We start from the raw sequence: 20591 nt of genomic DNA, 5'->3' as shown, positions 1-20591 counted from the left end.
CGAGCCAAATCGCAAGCTATCTTAGCTCACTTACTCCCCTATTTTCCACCATCACTGACATCCATCATCTCTACCAAGGCTAATGTTTGCCTTCACGTTCATAATGGAGAATGATCGAGCACACCACCAATCATCAATTGATGACAAATCTTAACATCTTAAAGGTCTCTCAACTTCTACTATGAAAATCTTGTTATAAAAACTATGCCACTACAGAGTATTAACAATTTCCCAAGTTACTGAAAAGTGCAACCTTTATAATATACAACTCTAACCAGTAAATTTAATTCAACAAGGCCAAGCCGTCTGAATCTTCTCCTACCCAAATTTTATGTAAAACAACTCATTTCTCCTATGAGCTGCTCACAATTTATTTATTTGTGTTTGTGCAGAATTTTTTGTTCAACGATAAACTATATACTACTGTAGCAGATGTTCCCATGCACAAAATTATACAGGCACGTAAATTCCTTAATCAAACTTGGCTTGGAGCTTGAATCAAAACTAAAAACAAAATTTCTAATTTAAGACTTCGTTTGAGACAGCTCTTACTGTTTCTTAAAGCAGCTTCCGAAATGCTCAGACATGGAGATGTTCCATTCTCCATCTCTACAATTCTCACAGCAGAAAAGGCAAGCAAGGCAGGCATCAGAACCTGTGTAAAACAATAGTAATCTGGTTACACAATTTATGGCTTCTAAGTGAACGAGATAAGAAGCATGGGAGTAACACATTTCTGGGACAATTATGCATACGAAAGGAATTCACAGCCAAATTACAAAGTAAAGCTTTCCCAACAGAAAGGGATAGCCAGAAACTAATAGCTGCAATTATGATCAGCCATGTCAGGCTATACAAAATAATGTTAGGTGAAGTTAATTCAATCTCTGATCAAGTTGCAAATTGACATGCGTCCTTCGCAATCATTTTGCGGCAGATAGTTGCTGCTACATCCACTGAAGTGTTAGGAAAATGTACAAATCACTTAAAACCTCTTGTTCCTGCCCCTAATCCAATCTCTGATGGAGGAACCCTCAAAAGCAACTGAAGGAGGCTTTGCGGGTGCTTTCCTGATCTGACTTTCATAAGTCTTATCAGCTCGAGAAGAAAATGGTGGCAATAATGGCCTGAATGTGGTATTTCCCTGCGGCAATCTTTGATTGAGATCCTTCTCTAATTTATGAGGGGATGAAGAAGTTGACATGGGAATTGATGACCATCTTACAGTTTCGCGGCCGCTACTACTTGGACGAATGAAATTTGTTTTTCTATCGTTTGCTGGCTGATGTTTTGCAGTTGGTATGTTTGCTTGTTTGATCAGATTATTGTGCCCTGCAATGGGAAAGGACCTGTCTGGTTTATCAATTGAGTTTGAGGACTTGCGAGCTTTCATCGTCTTCATTGAAGGTGTCTTCGGCCATCTAATCCTTCCATTAGAATGCTTTGAAGCTATCATTGGATCAGAGATGCAAGCCATCTCAAATAGTGTTTCGGCAGCAGAGAGTAACTCAGAGGAATAAACTGTTTCAGATAAAAAGTCGAGAAAAACAAATTCAGCAAAATATAGGAGGAGAAGGTTTACATGGAGAACCATGAAAGTAATATCTGGAACTCCAATCACTCTCAAAATCTCACAACGCTCTAGAATATAAAAAAGGAGAAGTAGACACAATGGACAGCTTAGTCAAGCCCACAGCCCCATTCTGCTGTGCATTCAAGAGTTTCATGATGAATAATAGTAAACCTCCATACCAATAGCATAGATAAATACCTCTGCGTAATCCTGCTATATATTCAAGAACTTTAAACAATTGAATGAATCAACAAAATAGTAATTAAATCATACATAGTGAAATATAAACTTTAAGTTGTTTGGACATGTACAATGAAGGACAAAAAATACACCCACAAGACGGTTAGTGTTGAAGAATTAAAAAAAAAATAAGTAGATCAAAGATAACATGGATATAAGTTCGTAAAAATATTTGCATAGAAAAGATATAACAACTAACGCAACACTTAATACGAATGAATGGATAAAAAGAATATATAAAGAAATCCTCAAATAGTTGGGTATGGTTAATAATAATGGGAGACTACATTTCCCTATTCTAATTTCAAGTGCAACAAATTTCCGGAAGCAAATAATAGGTTGCGTGATATTTCCAAATTAAAATGATTATGTTTGCTTATAGTTAGCCTATTTCCTGCCAAAATAATTGGACTTTCAATGTATTTAATGTAAAAGCCAAAATAAGCATTTCTGCATTTACAAACACAGAAAACAGTTCCAAGAAGATTTCTGGCATTTCTTGCAATTTGCATAAAAACCAATTACAAGAATCAAGCAACCCGCAATTGTGTTGAAAAAGCAAAGAAAGGTGAAAAAAATTCCTTGTGCCACCGATACAGCCTCTAACAAGAGGAAAAAAAGAGGTCCGCTGCAAGCTCAGAGCAAACCTGAAGCAGGATAGGAAGTGGAAATGTGGAAACATAGGGATTTAGACATAAAAGAGAGAAAAGGAAATGAAAATGAAATAGTTAATCCTAAAATTAGTCATGTTGATTCCTCAGAACAACATTTCACTAACCCTCAAGATAAGACATTGAATCTTCAAAGAACGAAAAAGATGCGATTCCACAGGCAGCCATAACGAGTTAAAATTTCAAAGAATAAGAACTTGTAATATTTCAGTCATCACCATCCAAATTGTATATCCCTAAGAATATCCCCTATTCAAAATGCAAAAGACCCTTAAACAAATAAGAACATGTGTAAACAATCCTAAATAACAAATATAACCACTAATAACTAACGTAAATGACAAATAAGGACAATATAACATAAAACAGGACAAAACGTAGTAAAAAACACAATGGTTTATCCGCCAAAATAAGCATCCTATGCGCCATCAAAGCCCCCATAAAACTGCTTATAACAAGCAGGCAAAGGAGATTTTTTGTGGCCAGTCTCTTCAACAGATCTTCAAAGATATATCAAGCAAAAGTAAAACTTGTAGCCAAACTAAGGTATATTCAATCAACAAAAGTAGCCATGAGATTCAGCAACTAATGGTTACATAGAATAACCTACACATTGTTCGCAAACCCAACTAAAATAAGATCCAGCCAGAAACACAATAAGAACCATTAGATTAATCGATATAAGTACAACAACATCAAGCCTTTGTCCCACTACAAGGGGTCGGACACATGAATCCTTTTTCTCTATTGTACCCCGTTAAAAGTCAAATTCTCGTTTAAATCAAATAAAGAAATATTATTTCTAATATTTTTTAACCAAATCTTTTTAGGCATACATCTACCTTTCTTAACATAAGTCAAATCTAATACCTCTACTTTCATAACCGGGTCATTGGAAGGCCGCCATTTTATGTGACCAAACCATCTAAGACGACTCTCTCTAATCTTATCTTCCACAGGAGCTACACCTGATCAAATAAAAAATATGATCGGCTAAACCATGTTCGTGAGCATTACCATCAGTTGAGTATTCAATTTTTAAAAAGCTGGTCCGCCAAATGTGAAGGGAAGATTACCATAGAGAATAAAGTATTATTTTCCAAAAAAGGCGTCCTTCAAATGATATGAAAATAACAGATAAAGAATATTACCTTGCCTATACTTATCCCAGTTAGGAGGCTGCCATGAACTGCTATTGGTTCCAGTATTCACACTACTAACAGAACAACCATCAATGTTTGCTGTTCTACATTCTATCAAAACTGCTTTATCCTTCAATGCTGAATTAAACTTGGAAGTGTCCGGGTTCATCTCACACACTGAAACTACTCCAGATGTATGGTCCTTAGAATCACTATCAAGGTAAGTACCATTCAAGGATTGGGCAATATCATTCAGTTGGTATGCTTTTGAATTGAATGAACCAGGGACACCAGATTCATGAACTGAGTTCATAATCTCTGGAACTTCAACATCAGGATGATTTCCCATAACCATAGATTTACTGGACGGCCCATCAGAGGGAAGCTGGAGAATTGAACTAAAACTTCTCATGACTTGAAGAACATCATCAATTTTCTGCTGGCTCAAAGTATCCACATTATGTGGATATTCCTTGAATACCAAACACGATAAGAAACCTTTATCATCCTCAATTGAGGTGGAGCTGCTCCCTATTCTAACCCATTTACCATGACATGAGTTTTTAGTAGAGTTCACTTTACAATATTCAACAGGCTTGCTATTTCCACCATGAGAAAATGACCAAGGGAAAGGTGGCATCCCAATGTAACTGCAACTTTTAGCTTTTGGGGTAAGCTGTACAGGAATTGAAGTGACGCTAGGATTAAACAAAGAAGCCTCAAGCTCATGACCTGCAGGCAGTCCCAATTGCTCCAGAATGTTCTTAGGCTGAAGCACAGTAGACTCACTCCAGTTTGCTTGAAGCGAATCCTGTTCCTGCAAACAGTATTAGATATAAATAAAATAAACAAACAGAAAACAAGTTAGGCAGTAACATTTTGATGCAGAGGAAAACTAGCAAAACTAACCTTGTCCTTTGTAACCAGTTCTTCCAATTGTTTATCTTTGGTTTCACAATCAGAACTACTCCCGGTCGAAAAACTAGGGTCCTGGGAGCTTTGAGATGCCTTTAAATTGCTGGCATTTTCTGCAATACCATGAGGTGGAGGACAGAGAATGGAGCAAGCCTTTCTGACGGAAAGAAGAATGCTATCATTTGAATTTGAATACTTCTTTCCCTTATCCACTAATAACTTAGGAAACTTGTAACTTCCATCTAGAAGCTCACAGAGGGATAGTTCATCCAAATTCTTGGCAATATCATGGATATCTGACTTTGAACCATGTGTTCCTGCAATGAGATGTTTAGGTATATTGATGAATATGCATAACAAAGCCCGCGTAGCATACCTATTTCTCAAACACGTTATAACTGTCAATTTTCTGGCAAGAACAATAAGTAGGCACCACAGATTGAACGGTGAAATGCACAAGTTTGTTACAGTTCCTTCTGAGTAATATCATACAGATTCTAAGGGAATAAAAGCATGTAACAAGTTGCAGACTTTGATAAAAATTAGGGGAAATCTTGGTGCATAATAATTTATATATAGAACACACCTTTCTGTGCGGACTATGTCTCACATAAATTCTATATTTTTATTGTCATAGATATGGGAGTTATTTTATGCCATACAGATTCCATTTTATCAGGATTGTTCTAGTAAATGCCATTAAATTTATGTTGGACCGGTCTGGCCGGTCCATACGGGACAGGCCCAACTCCCAAGTATATCAAAGCCGGAATAGAGGTTTCGCCCCTGTGGTCACCAACCCCTCCCCCCAAGTAGCCATTTCAAATTAAGCTTTTAATGCGTCTTAAGAGGGAAATTTCAAAGGGATGGCAGTTTTGGGATTTCCTTTTGGATTGTATGCTTTAAGGGGGAAATTTTGGGAGGGTTAGGGCATAGGGTGTTTGGGCTCTGGTCGACGACTAGAGATTTGGGAGCTTGATCCTCCTCTCCAATTGAATGTCTTATTATATCTTGTTTTGCTTTGCATTATCTTATAATAAAAATTATTTTTGAGCGTTCTTCTTCCCAATTTTTTGGTTTTGTCCACTGATTTTGCATAAACCGCATCTGTTTCCTATCAAATTGGTATCAGAGCATCGATCCGTGGTACCTATGGCCGGGAGGAAAGTGGAAGTATTGGAAGGAGAGATGGGACAATTAAAATCAGATTTTGTGGAGAAAATTTCTAAATTTGAAAATCAGTTTTCAGCCATCCATGATGGATGGGAAGTTTGCTGTTCTTGAAGAAATGTAGGGGAAGCTGGTTGAGGCCCAATCTAAAACGTCGAAATCGGAGACAAAGTGAGCTATTGGCGGTCAAGAAAGTGGTGGAAACTCTAACCACTAAGGAGAGGGGAAAACCAAAAAGTGGAGATTTTGGACAGGGAAGATGAGATGCCTCCCATAGAGCCTATTTCTAGGGAGGAGTTGAGTAGTAGGTATGAAAGGATGGGTGTTGATTCTGCAAGACGAGGGGATGATTTTGAGCGTAGGGGTGAGGATTGGGACAAAAGGAGAGGTTATTTTGAAGAGGGTTTTGGTACGAGCGCATAAGGGAGGATCGAGACACTTGGGGAGGACCATCCCTCGTGGAACTAGAGGTTATGAAGGAGTCAGGGAAAACGGAGGCGGTCTGAGAGTGAGGAGCTGAAGATGCCCATCTTCGAGGGAGATGATGCACATGAGTGGATTTATAAGGTGGAGAGGCCATTTCACCATCAACGGACAGACGGAGGAGGAGAGGCTGATAGCTGCTGGCCTATGTTTGGAGGGGAAGGCTTTGGCTTGGTATCAATGGAAAGACATGAGACAGTTCATACGAAGCTGGAGGGAGTTCAATGACTGCTTGTTAGAACGTTTTCGAACTAGTAGGGGAGGAGACTTATATGAGCATTTTTTTGCCCTAACGCAAGAAGGCTCAGTGTAGAGTACCGTGAGAGGTTTGAGTATCTTGCTAGCCGGCTGGACAAGCTTTCTGAGACTATGTTAGAGGGAAACTTCATGAAGGGGCTCAAATTAGAGATCCAGATGGCAGTTAAAGTGATGAGGCCTCATGACTTGGTAGAGGCTATGGAGCTAGTACAGTTAGTAGAGGACCATAAGCACCTGGAGAGGGGTGCCAGAGGCAGCAACTTAGGATGTTCGTACAGGATGACTACCACTTTCTTAACACCAAAGGAGCCGACACTAGGTAGCCTTCGAGAGACTTCAAAGAAGAAGCCTGTTAAGAGAAGGGTGTGAGGAAAATTTCAAAAAATTCACTGAGAAGGAGCTGTATGAGAAGAGGGCTAAGGGACTGTGTTTCAAGTGTGATGAGAAGTATACACGAGGCACATGTGTAAGGACCAAATTTTTCAGGTTCTCACCGACTGAGAAGACGAGGAAGATGAGAGGGAAGTGAGAGTGAGGTGGTGGTAAAGGAGGAAGAGTTTCATCTAGACATGGCAAAAGTCTCCTTGAACTTAGTGGTGGGATTCACTCCATATCACACTATGAAAGTAAAAGGAGAAATAGCAGACATGGAGTTGGTGGTGTTGATAGACAATGGGGCGACAAACAATTTCATCATTTCAACCAGGTCGTAGACCAATTGGGAGTGAAATTGGTGGATACAGGGTGCTATGGAATGATGATGGGCACTGGAAAGGTGGAGACGGATAAAGGAGTGTGTAAGGGGTGGTTCTAACCATACATGGGGTCCATGTGAGAGAGGATTTTCTCCCATTGGAGTTGGGGAGCACTAATACCATCTTGGGGATGAAATAACTACAAACATTTGGGGATACCAAGGTTAATTGGGGATCACGGACGGTGGAATTGGTGGCGGAGGGAAGAAGGGTAATGATTAGAGGTGATGCAAAGTTATCCAAAGCCGTGGTTGTCACTCAAAATCATGGTGAGGACCATACAGGAGGTGGGAGGAAGATTTTTGGTGGAACTTTCAATACAACCGCTTATACAGCAGTTCCATAAGGTTTTTCAGACACCTCAAGGATTGTCACCACCAAGGGCACGCCATCACTTTGAGGGAGATTGTCATTGATTAGTGTCAAGTCATACTGCTATCCTCAGATTCAAAATGATGAGATAAAGAAGTTGATCAGATAGATGCTGAAGGCAGAGATCATAAGGCTAAGAGAGCCCTTTTTCTACCCCAATCTTACTAGTTAAGAAAAAGGATGGGAGGTTGAGATTCTTCGTTGACTACCGAGCCTTAAACAAGGAGATTGTGCCTGAGAAGTTTCTCATTTTGGTGATAGATGAGCTGTTGGATGGCTATGTAGAGCAGTGGTGTTTACAAAGCTGGACCTGAAGTCTGGCTACCATCATATCAGGATGATGGAGGATGAAAATCCAAGATTGCATTCAGGACTCATGAGGAACACTACAAGTTCCTGGTGATGCCTTTGGCCTCACCAACGCCCCCGCTGCATTCCATTCCTTCATGAACAGGTTGTTCCGACCATATCTTAGGAGGTTCATATTGATGTTCTTTGATGACAACTCGGTGTACAATAGATTAGACGAGTTGCACTTGGAGCATTTGAGAGTGGTCTTAGGAGTGTTACAGTTGCACAAGCTAGTGTGGACTACTTGGGGCACGTGGTATCTCAAGAGGGGAGTGGTCGTTGATCAGGATAAAATGAGGCAATGGTTAAGTGGCCTCTACCTAAGAATCTGAGGGAGTTGAGGGGTTTTATAAGATTGACTGGATAGTATCAGAGATTTGTGAGGGGATATAACATCATAGCCTAGCCATAATAGAGCAGCTGAAGAAGGAAAGTTTCTTGTGGAGAGGCGACTACCCAAGCCTTTGAGAGATTAAAGAAGGCCATAACCATGATATTGGTCCTGACACAGCCAGATTTCAACTAGATTTTTATGGTAGAAACTGACGCATCGGGGTATGGATTAGAGGCAGTGCACATGTAGAACCAAGGCCCATAGCTTACTTAAGCCAGGTGTTGACAGCTAGAGCCAAGTTTAAGTCTGTCTACGTAAGGGAGTTGATAGAAATAGTGTTGGCTATTCAGAAGTAGCGGACTGACTTATTGTGCCGACATTTCATCATAGGACAGACCAAAGAAGCTTGAAGTACCTGTTAGAAAAGATGATGGTTACTGAGGAACATCAGAGGTGGCTTTCAAAGTTGTTAGGCTATGATTTTGATATCCAATATAGGCCAGGGTTGGAGAACAAGACGGTTGATGCCTTGTCCAGATGTGCGGGAGAGCTCTAGGAGTTAGCTATGCCGAAATCACTGATGTTGGATTGAGGGGCTATTAAGGAAGAGAGTGTGCAGGATAAGGAGCTGAGGAGGATCAGAGCAGATCTACTGAAGAATGTGAATAGTCACCCTGGCTATTCCCTCTAGGGCATATCATAATAGATCTATTGATGTCGATAGGGGGAGAGAATGTTGTACCAAGGGAGATTTGTGTTGCCTCGGACATCAATCCATATTCCACATCTGTTGCAGGAGTTCTATGGGAGTGCAGTGGAGGTTCATTCTGGTGTATAAAAAACATACAAGAGATTAGTAGTAAAGCTATATTGGAAAGGGATGCACAAAGATATGGAAGAGATTGTGACAAGATGTGAGGTATGCCAGCGGAACAAGTACATGGCCATGGCTCCAGGGGGATTACTTCAACCCCTCGCTTTACTAGACAGTGTATGGGAGGAGGTCACCATGGACTTATATATGGGTTATCCTGATCTGAGGGGTTTATAGTGATTCTAGTGGTAGTTGACAGATTGAACAAGTATGCACAATTTATTCCCTTACGACATCCTTACATGACAGTGACGGCGGCAACGGCATTTATCAAGGAGGTGTCAGACTACATGGGATACCATAGTCTACAGTGTCCGACCATGATAAGGTGTTCCTTAGTTACTTTTCGAGGGAGTTGTTCAGGCTGCATGGGACAGCACTGAAGAGTAGCACCGCTTACCACCCATAGACAAATGAGGAGACGGGGGTGGTTAACAGGAGCTTAGAAACTTACTTATAATGTTTTGTTTCAGAGACCTCGGATGTGGGTCAAGTGGCTATCATGGACAGAGTACTAGTACAACACTTCATATCATTCGGAGTCCTAAATGACTCTCTTTAAAGTGTTGTATGGAAGGAATCCACCTCACCTGGTGCAATTTGGGCAGAGCAGCACACCAGTTTCTTCTATGAAACAATAATTAGAGGAGCGGGATAGGGTGTTGGAGGAATTGAAAAGGCATCTAATGAGGGCTCAGCGGATAATGAAGAAACAGGCGGATGGGCATAGGAAGGACATCAGTTTGAGGTGTGAGAGATGAAATTCTTGAAGCTCCATTCTTACATCCAGAGGATAGTAGAGAACATAAGGAATGAAAAACTGGCACCAAGATACTTTGACCCTTATGAGATATTGGAGAGGATCGGAGTTTTAGCTTACTGATTGAGGTTACCCCTAACCACTACCATACATCAGGTGTGCTACATCTCGCATGCAGCTAGTTTAGAGTTATCGGCAACCTTGACGGAGGATCTAGAGGTGGTGTTAGAACCACTGAAGTTAAAAGGGGTGCGACAGGGAGGAGGGATAAAGGAAGTGATGATCAAATAGAAGCACCTACCCGACTATGATGCCACTTAGGAACCATACGAAAGAGTGAAGCACCAGTTTCCATCCTTCCATCTTGAGGACGAGGTAGGTCTTTGAGAGAGAGGTATTGTTGGCTCTAGTCGACGACTAGGGATTTGGGAGAGTCAGATCCTCCTCTCCAATTGAGGATCCTATTGTATCTTGCTTTTCTTTGCATTGTCTTTTAATAAAAATATTTGTGAGTGTTCTTCCAAATTTCTTGGTTTTGTCCGCTGATTTTGCGTCAACCACATTCATTTTCTACCAATTTATTAGCAACTTATTCGCAATTTATTAGTAGTTTAATGGCAATTTAGAAGTTTGTTAGCATGTTAATTTGGTAGTAGTTTCATAGTTTGTTAATAATTTCGTAATTTGTTAGTAGTTTGTTATCAATCATTGATGGCATGTTATTTTTCTAATTATAAATAAGTGAAACTTGAGTCATGTTTTATGGCATGAATGAAATTCTACTTTGAATGTGCAAATTCTTCATCTTCATCTAGAATAGGATTTGATGTTTAATCATTAGTGAGACATAAATCCTTATGGGGAAGGTGTTGAGGCATGAGACTCTCTTGTTATTTTTTTCATCTTTTCATATTTTCCATGTTTTCCGAAACATTTTTTTTGTTTATCTTCAATATTTTCCATTCAAATTGGTACTGGAACTACAATTTGCATTATCCTTTATGCAAGATGGCTTTGAAATCAAGTTTCATTAAGTTTTTCCATGAACAGTTCACTCATTGTTCATCTTGAACAATAAATGCACACCTTTTTTTCCCTTTCCTACATCTAGCTACTTCTCTCTTCTATCTAGACATCCTGGGGGATTATTGTTCATGAGTAGTAAAATTTTCGTGCACTAACACTATAATTACGGTCCATGTTAACATTGAACAGTGGAGTATTGAAAAGAAAAAAAAAGATAGTTCAAGTCAAGGGGAGAAAAAGAGAAAAATCAAAGACAACAGAAGGGAAAATAAAGAAGAGGAAAAAAAGAAATGGTGATTAGATTCCATATATTAATTGTGAATCCAAGGACACTCAAGATACAAGGCATTCAACTTCCTGTACTCAAAGGATTTCAATCATCTTCTTCAAACACATTAACAAAACCAACATTCGATTGTGCAATATGATTTGTGTATAAGGTCCCAATTGACATTTTGGATTGAAATTTTGTTACGACCAATCCTGTAGCCGGCCCAACAGCCAAGGGGCGGGGTCAGTTATAGTAGGCAAGACAGCTAGGAGATCGACCCCTCTTGTGGGGCCCACAAAGCCAATCATTCCTTATGCGAGGAGAAGGATTAAGGAATGAATTAATTGGAGTAATTTACATTCAAAGGAGGGAATTTAATTAAGGAAAGAGAGTTCTTTTATGGTTGTTTTGGAGGGATAGAGCGGGATTAAATAGGGGTGTTATTTTATATGAGTTATGTTTTTGGAGTTATTTTTTCTGATGTAGTTTTCTGTGAGGGCTTAGCAGTGTCTAGGTTGATTGGGAGAGAAGATCTACCTCTCTGAATGTAGAATTTTTTTCTCTCTGAATGTAGATCGATTGTATCCTTTGTTTCTTGTCGATTTGTTATAAAAAATCCGTCATTATTTCCCCTACATCTGCTGTAATTTGTTGTTTTATTTTGTAATTTTTGTGCTTGATTGCTGATTTCTTCTCGTAGACATATCAAAATTCGGCCAATAGACAAATCTTGTGCTATGCATAAGTCCATATGATGAAAACTCAACTAAAATAATTTAAATTTTATTACACGCATTTAGTTTCGGTTCTTAACACTACAATAAGAGTACTTTTCAAGAGATGCTACCAACCACAATATATTTAGGCAATGACTGTCTTCAATGTCATCTTGGCACTCATATGAACATAATTAGAAGTTGATAATCTTGATTTAAATATACAAGTACATTTTATTATCAACAAAAAAAATCTAGATATAGCATTTCATACGAGTTGTAGATCTCAATAGTTATCTCAACTCGTATATCAAAATATCATTATCATAACATATAGTTAGAATCATAATATCATCACGATCATCGATACATTTAAAAAAAGATTTAACATTGTGTGTTATGATTTTGTAGAAATATTAAAAGCAGTTGAGAGCTTACTCAAGCCCTTATAGAGGATGAGAAATATACAAATTCTCATGATTCAAATCATTATATATATTGATATGGCCTATGTCACCACTTTAAATGGATGGCAAAATTCTCAAGGTATGTAAGGTTGTATTTTTGTTTTTGTTTTCAAGAATAGTTATGCGGGAAAAAATGTTTGCTTAATTGTTTTTTTATTTTAAAAAATGAATTAGTATGCTTAGAAAATTTTCTAAAACATATAAGAGGTATTTTCGCTAGTTTCTAAAACATATATCTTGAAAACAGAAAATTAATATGCATTCAAACATATTTCTACTTTAAGTGAACATAAAAATAAAAAGAATCAAAATTAACAAAAACAAAACAAAGCACAACTAAACAAGCTCTAACATTTTGTTTGGTTGATTAATTGATATAGATAATGAATTCCCTAAGTACCAAATGGTTGATGAAAGGTGCATTAGATTTGCTTATGCTAAATTTGCAAGTTTTGCTCAAAGGCAAAAGGTTTAGAATAATGAAAGCCCTATAACTCCATGGGTTGAATAAAGCATCAACCTAAGCATAATATATATCTCCACAACAACTTAGGCAAATCTATCGAACAAATTTAAACCGTAAAGAAAAAAATAAAAAAAATAAAAACTTAGTAGCATAATATTTTAAAATTTTGGATTTACTTGAAAGAATTTTCTAAGAAAAATCATGGATTACTGCATCTAGATTCATTAATTCTCATAGATAAAATATTAGGCAATAAATCTTTATGATGAGGATATAATAAATGATGTTTATTCTAGAAAGGTAAAGATCAAATTATATCTTGATAATTCTCTTGCTATTTCTTGCTATTTCTATTGATAGATTATTTAATGCCTATGATAAAATTTGATTATGGTTCACTTCTTAAAAATAAACTAAATGTACCATATAAAGCCAAGGCTACTCCTTTGGAAGAAACTATAATCTATGGAATCTCCAAAATTTCTTTTGATGTAGAGCAAGACAAAAAAGAAGATTATCATATCAGAAAAGGCATTCAGTTGTGCACTTTATCTATGCCTAAGATTGCAATTGATTTTCAACTTTAGCCTAAACACATAAGCAAAATACTGGCATTGAATCTGAGAAATCACCACTTGTTCAAAAATCATTATTTTAGTTCATGATAACTCATTTTCCTCCTTAACTTCATTGCCCAATATATTTGAAGGAACATATTGAACCATAATGCAATTAGTCTATAACTAAAAGGTGGACATAATTATTCTTTAAGAAAGTATTTTGGATGTCTTTTAATGACTCTTTAGAAAGATTAGACTAGGTTATTGGATATTGCATTTGTTTGCGAATGAGTTTACATATGCAAGTTCATTATTAAAAAAACCCATCAACCTCCTTTCAAAATTTCTCCTATACTCCTAGTCAAGTAATTAGCCAACTTTTGGGCTTCCATCTCCTATGTATATGTAATATTCTATTGCATCATTCCTTGATCATACACATAAGTTGCATGCTGATTATAGTGATGGAGTTGACATACAAAACGAAAGTTTGAAAGTTGTCATGCTTGGGTGGTGCTTGGGATTACAATGAAGGATATTAAATCGTTGAATATATATATCTTATGCTATGAGCTACCTGCACTCCACCTACGTATAATTACTACTAGAGCCTTTAAAGATTTACAATGCTATCTGAAAGATAGGTTATCATGTGTATGTAATTGTTATACCTATTAGCATAATAATTATCACTCATTCTTTCTATATTAAGGATTTGTTACATAATTAAGGTATTTTCAAGCCTCCAGTATTTTTTATTAATACTTTTTTAAGTAAATTTTTAGATTGTCCAAGAGTAGCGCAATTGCCAATTATTCACTACGTCTAGGAAAGCTCAATGGTGTTCCTTCAAAATCATATTGTCCTCTAATCAATTGGAAATATTGCCCATCATTTGATAATCCATAACTAATGAAGGATGATATTTTATTCGTGCATATCACTTAAAACTCTCTAAATCAGGTTATTTTGATACAGGGGAAATTGATGTTGATGTAAATTCTAAATTTTTATTTCATGACATAAAAAGTTATTTTATGTATGCTAAGTTTTAATATTTTATTAGGATTGTTTTATTCGATCGATTAATTTTTTTAGAATTTCTGTTAACAATTTGGTAGTAATTTTTTTGGTTTGTTAGCAATTCATAAAATTATAATAAGTTTGATAATTTGTTAGTAGTTTGCTAATAGTTCGCAATTATTTTTGTTTACAAATATGTGAATTCTTACTTATATAAAACAATTTTTATGGCATGAATAAAATTATACTTTGGAAGTGAAGACTCTCCATCGTCATCAACTATTCCAGGACTTAATACTTAATTGGGTGTGAAATCTAAAACCCTTCAAGGAGAGGTTCTCTCTTTGTTCAGACATGAGATTGATAGGAAACAATAGGAAAATAGTAAAATAATTGCTGAAATCAGAAATTCTACGGATGAACCAAACAAATTTTTAGGTTTTTATGGATGAAAACACAAGAGAAACACTCTGGATTACTAGGAGATGAAAAGAAATAGCAAGATACAAGCGATCATCTATTCGAGAGAATGATCAATCTCTGCAAAACTCTATATACGCTGCTAGAGCCCAAGACACCAAAGTAAACTCCAAAAAGTAGCCACCAAAAAGATGCCCTAACCCTAATACAAGCTCCTAATTAAAGCAAGCATAAGAATAACCAAAAAGACTAAACAGCCCCCCTCTCTCTTCCCTAAACCGTGGACCCCACCCCCAAGGGAGTGGCAAATCAAGCCTACGGCCAGCACACTTTCGCCTGCTGTAGGTTTTGAGCCGGTCCGGAACGGTCCCTCCTGCACCGGTCTAGGCGTATCAAAGGCCTGCTTATCTTGTTATTTTTTTTCAACATTTCATCTTTTCCATCTTCTCTTTTTTTCTGAAAAGTCTAGCTTTATATCAACCAATAGATATATCAAGTTTTACATGAAGCTTGAACCATTATATAAACATAAAGGTTATACTGTAGCCAATATAAGCAAAATAATTTTCAAACAATTTGATTGCACGTTCACTATATTGTAAGTTTCTATACAAATTGTAATCAAGTTGGTTATTTAACAAATCAATTCATGCAATCATATAGTTAAATGATGCAAGCATAGTTCAATATGCTACTAATTGTGAAAAGGTAATTTCCTAAGTAGAAATGATACGCGCCACCTGACAGCCAAACCATTTAGCCTTATATGCTTTGTCGTAACCATGACATGCCAAAATGTAGTCCTGTAGCCATATAATATAGCTGAATGATACTAAGAATGCAATAAATAGGGGATTCTGGTATTTGATTTATATGGGAGATAGCCACATAGATTAGATAAAGGGCTGGATATATTGCTCACTTACCAAGAATATTGCTTCCACCAGAGAAAGTATCACTGCAAGCTAAAATGGCCTTGGATGTAAGAGATTCATATTTGTTCTTCACACTCGCTCTAAAAAACTTCTTATCAGCCTTTCTTCCATCATGAACACGCTTAAGTTTGACAATCTGCGATTTATCTGTTAATAGGAACAAAGTTTAGCTCAGAAACAACTTTGAATCATCAAGTTTACAAACTATCCTATGAACAAAAGGACAGCTCTTATGACACCAAGACAGCAAGATAAAACAGTTTGATAATATTAGGCAAGAAATAAGAGCTCCTGGACATCACTTGGACAAATTCATGATAATTTAAAAAATTAAGGACAACCAATAATTGAAACTTGGGTGTGATTCCATCCATTTGCATTGCTTGGTAGATAAGACAAACTGTTTTGAATTCCAAAGTGCAGTTTCGTATGCCATGTCTCTCACCACAATCGTAGAGGGCAGTTTACTAATGGCAAGTCTCTTACCAAAGTACTGATAAGGCATGGATTTAAAACCACAACTACATAATCAACTATAAGGGAACATTCAAAAAGCACTTCCAGATGTCCACAATACACAAAAACCATTGTAGTTTAAGGATTCGTTTGGGACGGCTTTTTTACTATTTCTTAAAGCAGTTTTCTAGTTCAAATTTTTTTATTTTTGAACTAAAAAGCTGCTTTAAGAAGCAGTAAGAAAGCCGTCCCAAACGAAGCCTAAGTTCTTCACAAGCCATCACAAGAGGATGGTAATTTATGCTAAAGGATAGTGCTGTCTAAGCACACTGATGGCCCATATCGAGAGAAGGCCAATATCAATGCCATTAGATTGTATTGCAAGTCAAAACTTACATATTTCTGACATGCTACCTCGTGTAGCAGCATTGAATACCATAAAGAATGCAACCAAGTGACTAGTCTACCATACATACAGCATAACTGGTACTATGCAATAATCTTTAATCAACTACTTGAGCTTGCATGTGGCGCTTTATTTTCTTCCTTTTTTTTGTGGTCAGGGAGTTGAAATCAACAATAATAATTTTTTCCTTCTAACACTCGAGCGGTGGTACAATTCATAAATTTCTTCATTTGCAAAGCATGGAAAGTTCATTAGTATTTTCCTCTCATCCCTGCCTCAGATTAATCAGCAATAGAATAAGATACTAGATATACAAGTTATAACCGGGCATAATGGACCATCAGGTTTGTGGAATTCAACTTTATGTTCATTCGATGATTGTAGTGCATGAGTAAAAACACGTTTAAAGGCTGCTATGCAAGTATAAAATAGTAACATGGAAAAAGCCGCTTTTGTTAATTGCAATATTTAAAGCATTCCATTATTAACAACGACCATATCAATTTGAAACATCTTTTGTCATTTGTGAATAATAAAAATTTTAGCTTCTTTTCTTTTAAGGGTATCATATCCTTGTGTACGGGTCTTTTTGCATTCTCCCCATCCATATGCATGCTTCAACGACTACCATAACCATTTTAAACATCCTGAATTTCCCTCATTAAAAGGTCTGCAGCAGCCTACTGCATTGTCATTAGTATTCAAATAACTCAACTACATTTCCTCAAAGATCTCTGTAAGAAAAATTAGTAACTTTGACATCTACTTTCTCCAATAGATTAATATGGCTACTTCAAGATACATGAATCAGAAAGCAGTTCCACCACAACAACTTTTAGGGCGTAAAAACATCGTTAACCTTGGATTGGTTATTGATAACCATGAACTTCATGCATCAAGTTCATTAACAACATATATTCAACAAGCCAGACATTATATCCGAAAAAAGATACATAGAGTAGCTCTGTTGACTAATACATAAATCAGAAATCTGAAAGCAATTAGCAATACAGAAAAATTTACAAGTAATTCTCAAGTGAGTAAACTTATTTTAAGAAACTTTCCTGATCAAATTTGGATTACATGAGAGACAGAAAAACAGTGAGAACAGCTTGCAAGGAAAGTCTTACACATAGATGACAAACAAGCTTATGTGTCAATTTTATGCAGACCACAATAATTAGAAAGTAAGAGTCACGTAGGCCCGCTAGATGATATAGATTTTTAGGAAGGCATCAATAATTACCAGCTAATGTGCACCTTACAAGGTCCAATCCTGCCTTACTGGAGATACTATGATGACGACCAGTCCCTGACTCCTTCATTAAACATTCAGTATCATCAATTCTTGGCCTTTTAGATGGAATACCAACAGGTCTTTTGGAATATTTTCGTCCAAGAAGTTTTCCTTCTTGATTTGGTGATAATGGGGTATGCCCATCAACCTTCTCAACATCATGCCCCTTACTGTTCTCTCCACACTGGGGACGGGAAGGCAGATTGTCATGCACACAAGAATCTTCATCAACCCTCTTATTTCTGGAACACTCTGAAAACATATGTGGCAGTTATTATTATAAAAAAAAAATGTGGCAGTTATTATTAGTATTTAAACATTAAGTTGCACTATTAATAAAGTAACCAGGTTCCTAATTGAGCAAATGTTAATTTCAAAAGAAAAACACCCGAATGTGCAATGAATGCTAGAAAATGTCAAATAGATCAATCAAATGCATGGCTCAACAAATCAAGCAATAACTATCATGGTAAATCTACAGAAAAATGAAATTTCAATCAACTTATATACTAAATAATAATAATAATAATAATAATAAAAACTCCGACAAATGAAGACTTAATAATCAAAGGCGAAGCTACAATGTCGATACTGAGGCCTGTGCCCTGATTGGCCATGCCCATAATGTATGATATTTTTTTTGTTTTTAATTACTCTCAATGCCTAAATTAACTATCTTTAGGTTTGATATCACAAAATTGCACTATATTGTGCTAATCTACACTATTCAGAAATGAGGCTTCCAGTCTTCCGTGCTCTGACAAAATTTCAATTTTAAGGAATTTGTTGAATCAAGTGTTCTTCATACAAAAGGGGATGTGATGAGAAGGGCTCCTTGCATGACCTCCCTCCAAGGCTCCATTGCCCTTCAATGCTGAGATACCTTAAGGATGTAGTTGTCGTGGTAGTGATTGGTGTCATAAATCACATTGAAGTGTCAACAGAGGATTAGATGATGGAGATGTTCTCTATGTTTGGAATGCCATGCTTGGCGTTCACCGGTTCGATGGAGAAAGCAATTGCTAGGCATTCAGAATGGCACCATTGATGCCATCAATAATTGTGCTCAAGTTATTTTTTGCCCTAATTTAGTTTATTTTGGTCCCTTCTCCAACCTTATTTCATCATAAAGATGGAATTGATTTTTGTAAGACTTTTTATGGCAGGATCATTAGTGTGAGAATGGTAATGATTTTTTTTAAAACTAGCAACACAAATATTTTACAAACCTGAAGATTGATCTCCATAGCCAAATACTTTAAAAAACTTTAAAATATGACTACTCCGCTCAAAAACCAACTTCTCAGTACATAATCTTATAACTCTGGTCAAATTCTTTGAAGTAAATAGTTCATTATAAGAAGTTCAACAGCCGACTATTTTTAAGTTGGAGCAAAACTAGCAAACCATTTTTCATTGCAAGATAGCTGTTCTTCTTTGCATATTCATCTTCTTGATAGATCACTAAGAGAAAACGAAGTGAATCAGTTTCAAAATCTTTCAAGGTTCTTCAGGGGCAATAAGAATGAGTTATAAGCTTGTTTTAACTCAATTTCTCTTACACCAAGCACTACTTCGAGTGAGTATAGTGATACAAAGTTCAAATAAATTTGTATAGAAATCAATTTATGCCCCCACAAAATAAAAATTCTGGTTCCCCTCCACACTTCTACATTCACATAATAGTTTCTCCAAAAGGTTAAAATATGTTAAGGGAATGCTGTAAAACCTAAAAAATTAACATCACAGATGAAGATAATCAATTGAAAACTTCTAAACAGCGAAAAGGTATCAATGAAACAGAGTACTACTTCACAAAAACGAGAAAAAAAGCCTATCTATAACAGCTCGAACATACCAAACATCAAACTCAAAAACAAAGGTACCCAGCTCAAAACCCTAACTTCAAACAACCAAAAAAAGGAAAATCGGCAATATCTCGAAATAAAAATCTATCTCACACTAATCCGGACACCGAAAACAGCGAAAACCCAAAAAGTGCCACCAAAATCAAATCTTTCGCTTCCAAAACAAATCTCATACCTATACGACAATGACCTGAGCCAGAACTTTTATGAGAAGCGGAGGCCTCTTTCCCCGCCAAACTCCTGGCCTCGATCTCCCCGACTCTATCCAAATCATCTAATTCCATAAGCTTATCAACCTTCACATTTACTGGCGAGGGCAGCTCCGCGGCGTCCATCCACCAAAAAGAACCCAAATAAACAGCAAAAGCCCCATCATTTCCGATCTCCGCATAGAAATTCTTCCATGGAATCCATAGATCTTCACGATCCAAAACAAAAACGCAGATCCTGGCGGCGATAGAGTATAGGAAGGGCGGTAACGAAGCAGAAGGGCTAAAGCGAAATGAAGGGCTTTAGGGCAGTGAGGAGTCAGAGGAAACGGAGGTATATATAGGTTACGGGAAAATCCTAGAGGTTTCCGTCACAATCGAATATTCCGGCAGGTCAGCACAAGCTGTAGGGGTTTGAGAGAAGAGCCTGATGAAGGAAATCTGGCCGTTCAGAGACCAAAAAATGTACACCTGCTTGCACCAAGCCCAGAACAAGTTATCCGATATTCCGATGAAAGTTTTCATTGACTTGGTCTTTCTCGTGGTTTAAAAAGAGAGTGCAGGTAGTGTTAT

At 37.1% G+C, this 20591-nt stretch overlaps 1 protein-coding gene across 4 annotated transcripts; it reads right to left on the bottom strand.

Annotated features, from left to right (window-relative positions):
* Positions 1–660: 660 nt before the first annotated feature.
* Positions 661–20342, bottom strand: LOC110095923. Of its 4 annotated transcripts, XM_028696226.1 has the most exons (7): positions 19985–20342; positions 17891–18193; positions 15774–15929; positions 4536–4858; positions 3636–4443; positions 1226–1521; positions 661–1144 (listed from the first exon to the last, which is right to left on the bottom strand). In XM_028696226.1, the coding sequence occupies exons 1-7, from the start codon at positions 20142–20144 to the stop codon at positions 986–988; spliced, it is 2205 nt and encodes a 734-aa protein (XP_028552059.1). In that variant the 5' UTR covers positions 20145–20342; the 3' UTR covers positions 661–985. The 4 variants fall into 4 exon arrangements, with proteins under 4 accessions (XP_028552059.1, XP_020677307.1, XP_028552058.1 ...); XM_020821648.2 differs by having other exon boundaries at positions 661–1521; XM_028696225.1 differs by having other exon boundaries at positions 661–1521; positions 3636–4437.
* Between the last annotated feature and the right edge of the window lie 249 nt (positions 20343–20591).

The sequence above is a fragment of the Dendrobium catenatum genome, unplaced genomic scaffold (genome assembly GCF_001605985.2).
Source record: "Dendrobium catenatum unplaced genomic scaffold, ASM160598v2 fragScaff_scaffold_718, whole genome shotgun sequence".
Classification (NCBI taxonomy): domain Eukaryota; kingdom Viridiplantae; phylum Streptophyta; class Magnoliopsida; order Asparagales; family Orchidaceae; genus Dendrobium; species Dendrobium catenatum.
The sequence above is the reverse complement of the archived record's forward strand: the minus strand, read 5'-3'. Positions and strand labels throughout refer to the sequence as shown.

Bases quoted from the DNA above. Each gene is read 5' to 3' on its own strand.
- LOC110095923 (XM_020821648.2), bottom strand. From the start codon at position 20,144: ATGGACGCCGCGGAGCTGCCCTCGCCAGTAAATGTGAAGGTTGATAAG. The intron at 4,444-4,535 runs GTTAGTTTTGCT...TACTGTTTGCAG, and splicing joins AACTGGTTACAAAGGACAAG to GAACAGGATTCGCTTCAAGC. The intron at 1,522-3,635 runs GTAATATTCTTT...TATCTGAAACAG, and splicing joins CTGGGATAAGTATAGGCAAG to TTTATTCCTCTGAGTTACTC.